General features: G+C 32.9%; 2 protein-coding genes and 1 non-coding gene across 3 annotated transcripts; 2 read left to right on the top strand and 1 right to left on the bottom strand.

Annotated features, from left to right (window-relative positions):
* The first annotated feature begins 1,322 nt into the window (after positions 1–1,322).
* LOC123897547 (30S ribosomal protein S11, chloroplastic-like) lies at positions 1,323–2,190 on the top strand. The gene has a single exon (XM_045948233.1). It carries the CDS (start codon positions 1,323–1,325, stop codon positions 1,737–1,739), a length of 417 nt encoding a protein of 138 aa, XP_045804189.1. The 3' UTR covers positions 1,740–2,190.
* LOC123897546 (DNA-directed RNA polymerase subunit alpha-like) lies at positions 1,819–4,229 on the top strand. The gene is given in 2 exon segments (XM_045948232.1): positions 1,819–2,609; positions 2,611–4,229. Coding segments are annotated over 2 exon segments (999 nt in total). The 3' UTR covers positions 2,819–4,229.
* Positions 3,057–3,144, bottom strand: TRNAS-GGA. The gene has a single exon. It is a non-coding gene; the product is annotated as a tRNA-Ser (tRNA).

Below are 4,229 nucleotides of genomic sequence, written 5' to 3'. Positions count from 1 at the left end.
ATTGAATCCCTTACACACTAATGGATGTAAACAAATAGCACGTCCTAATTGCCATCTCTCTATCCGGTTTAATTGTTAGTTTTACTGGGTATGCCTTATATACTGCTTTTGGGCAACCCTCTCAACAACTAAGAGATCCATTCGAAGAACACGGTGACTAGTTGAAGTAATGAGCCCTAATATCGTAATATTGGAGGCTCATTACTTCAATTGAGATAATTTAAAATCATTTCGTCTTTTTAGTCGGAACTATAGGAGGTTCTCTAAAAAAGATAGCGAAAAAAATTGGTTGGATTAGTCCACTTTATAAATCATTTTTATATGTAAAGGAATTGTAATTATTTCTACTTCTAGGGGTATAATGACAGATCGAGAGGCTAGATTAGAAAGAATCGGCGGAGAAGTTTTATGTTATATATGGTAATGATAATTTTGCCCATATTCGAATTCTATGAAAAACTTCGATACATTATTGTGAATGGAGTAGAGAAAAAACAGATTTCTAATATTACTCTCGATACATTAGTGAATGTGTGAAGAGGATTTAACTAGAATAGAAATAAAAATTCATGAAGATTTCATTTAATTAATTACTGAATCACTTCTGAGGGTATGTTCCAGGTTGCTTTAGAGAAATAGAATAAAAATGAGATTCTAGTCTATGTTTCAAAAAAAATTCGACGTACTTTATGGATACGACCGGTAAGGGAAAAAATCGAAGTATAAGTCACTTAATTTAATTAGACTATTTTGTAACTTCAACCTGTTTTTTAGGAAAAACACGTTGAAGTTAAAAATGTAAGGAAACCCTATTTTCTTCCAATATATAGATTCAGCATTAAGTTTAAATTAAGGAGTTCAAAATATGAAAGTAAGAGCCTCTGTTCGTAAAATTTGTGAAAAATGTCGATTGATCCGCAGGCGAGGTCGAATTATAGTAATTTGTTCCAATCCAAAACATAAACAAAGACAAGGATAATATTTTCACAAAAGCTTTCTATTAAAAAGAAAGTACCGAATGCAAATAAAAAAAAATGATAATAAAATTCAATTTTCTTATCTATTTTCTTAATTAAATACTAAATCATAAAAAAATTATAATTTAGATTCTATATTCCAATCTAGTCTATAGTTATAAGTATTATAATTAATATTATTGCTTACTGCTTGATATTTCAAAAATGGTATTCTATATTAATCGAATTATAGAATACAATAGCATAGAATAGAATAAGTAGTTAGAAAATAGTAAAGAATCCGTTTTTGACAGGAAATGGATATATCCATATATTTCGAACTTATATTTTTTAAAATAATAAAAAATGGCAAAATTTATACGAAAAATTGGTTCACGTAAAAACGGACGTATTGGTTCGCGCAAGCATCCTCGTAAAATACATAGGGGGGTTATTTATGTTCAAGCTAGTTTCAACAATACCATTGTGACTGTTACAGATCTACGAGGTCGGGCGATTTCTTGGTCCTCTGCCGGTTCATGTGGATTCAAAGGTTCACGAAGGAGTACACCGTTTGCCGCTCAAACCGTAGCAGGAAATGCTATTCGACCAGTAGTCGCTCAAGGCATGAAACGAGCAGAAGTCATGATAAAAGGTCCCGGTCCAGGAAGAGATGCGGCATTAAGAGCTATTTTAAGAAGTGGTATACGATTAAAGTTTCTACGGGATGTAACACCTCTGCCACATAATGGATGTAGGGCTCCTAAAAAAAGACGTATATAAAACTATAAATAAACATTCAAGAAAGATATTTCAAGAGAAATAAACAATTAAATCACGAGTTTAATAAAAATATATTACTATGATTCGAGAAAAAGTAAAAGTATCAACTCAGACACTACAGTGGAAGTGTGTTGAATCAAGGGTAGACAGTAAGCGTCTTTATTATGGACGCTTTATTCTGTCTCCACTTATGAAAGGTCAAGCAGATACAATAGGCATTGCAATGCGAAGAATTTTGCTCGGAGAAATAGAGGGAACATGTATCACACGTGCAAAATCTGAGAAAATACCACATGAATATTCTACCATAGTAGGTATTCAAGAATCAATACATGAAATTTTAATGAATTTGAAAGAAATTGTATTGAGAAGTAATCTGTATGGAACTCGAGACGCGTCCATTTGTTTCAAAGGTCCTGGATATGTAACAGCTCAAGACATTATTTTACCACCTTCGGTGGAAATCGTGGATAATACACAACATATAGCTAACCTAACAGAACCTATTAATTTGTGTATTGAATTACAAATTGAGAGGAAGCGGGGATATCGTATAAAAACAATAGACAACATTCAAGATGGAAGTTATACTATAGATGCCGTATTCATGCCTGTTAGAAATGCAAATCATAGTATTCATTCTTATGTGAACGGTAATGAAAAACAAGAGATACTCTTTCTCGAAATATGGACAAATGGAAGTTTAACCCCTAAGGAAGCACTTTATGAAGCCTCCCGGAATTTGATTGATTTGTTTATTCCTTTTTTACACGCAGAAGAAGAAAACTTGAATTTTGAAAACAATCAACACAAAGTTACTTTACCCCTTTTTACTTTTCATGATAGATTAGTTAAGGATAAACTAAGGAAAAAAAAAAGAAATTGGATTGAAATCCATTTTTATTGACCAATTAGAATTGCCTCCCAGGATCTATAATTGTCTTAAAAAGTCTGATATACATACATTATTGGAACTTTTGAATAAGAGTCAAGAAGACCTTATGAAAATTGAACATTTTCGCGTAGAAGATGTTCAAAATATATTAAACATTTTACAAATCGACAAGCATTTTGCATAAATTTGCAATCCACTGGATTTTTTTTTCATCTTTCATTAAAAAAAAGAAAGGTAGACATGGGTATAGGAAAATGGTTATTCCTTGCCCCCTTTATTCCACTATTTTCTATGTTAATTTCTATATTTCTATATTAAAGAAAAAAATTTGGAATAGAGAATCCATACCAAAGTTGGAATAGTGGTATCTATTTTTATCTCAAACATTGAGGTCAGTAACATTGATGAACTTGATAAGGGTGCGGAAAGAGAGGGATTCGAACCCTCGGTAAACAAAAAGCCTACATAGCAGTTCCAATGCTACGCCTTGAACCACTCGGCCATCTCTCCTACATAATGATTATGTCCCTAAACCAAGTCAATAGCGAGGCATTCTTATTCCATTTGCGTAGGCGCACTCAATTAATTTAATTGAAACTAAAAAAAAGAAAGAAATTATTTTTTTTTTTTTAAACCCTTACTTCGAGGCCTGCCGTAGGATAAAGTAATTTGATTAATAAGTCCATTTTTACGTTATCTCGTACTGTATTGTATAATTCCTTTGTTTGGGGATTCTTTTATCACGCGATAAAAAAAAATGAAATTATAGAATGGATTGCTACCCATGACTAGATCTCGGATAAATGGAAATTTTATTGATAAGACCTTTACCATTGTAGCCAACATCTTATTACGAATAATTCCGACAACTTCTGGAGAAAGGGAGGCATTCACTTATTACAGAGATGGTGCGATTTGATTCTTTTTTTTTTTACCGATCTCAGTCTTAGGAGAAAAATACATTCTTCGGAGAGAAAGCAAAAAATTTTGAAAAAAAAAACCTACGCTTGCTGAAGGTGAAATTGGGAAATAAAGTAATTAATCCCTTCTGTCGTGTATTCCCGATTAATGCAGCCTCATATGCTTCCATTTAGGTTTTTAGTATTAAGCGAAAGGTTATACCTATACCTATGGGGTTAGGTTAATCCTACTCCACTAGTACCAATAGGCCGCGTGGGGGAAGAAGCACTACGTTCAGGAATCAACAACACGAGAAAACTTTGTAAAAAAAATCCTTCCTTTCTGATCGGGATTGGGACTAACTAGAATGGTTGGGACAATAAACATCCATCTCGTTCGTATTTTGGATACCCATAGAACCATCGAAGACTGTTGAAGTGACTAATTCCGGCAAATCAAAGCGGCGTTGAGGACAAAGTCATTGTTGAAGTTACTATTTATCCAGTAATAACCTACTTGATGTTAATAAAAGATCTTTTACATGAAGGTTGGCTAGAGATTTCGTGTAAAAACACTAGTCCCACTCAGTTGATAATGAGAATATTACAATCTTTTTTGATTTGATTCCATGGATGTTTATCATTTCATTATACACATAAAGGAGGAGCCGTATGAGATGAAAATCTCACGTACGG

This window comes from Trifolium pratense, linkage group LG7, assembly GCF_020283565.1.
Source record: "Trifolium pratense cultivar HEN17-A07 linkage group LG7, ARS_RC_1.1, whole genome shotgun sequence".
In the NCBI taxonomy this organism is placed as follows: domain Eukaryota; kingdom Viridiplantae; phylum Streptophyta; class Magnoliopsida; order Fabales; family Fabaceae; genus Trifolium; species Trifolium pratense.
The sequence above is the reverse complement of the archived record's forward strand: the minus strand, read 5'-3'. Positions and strand labels throughout refer to the sequence as shown.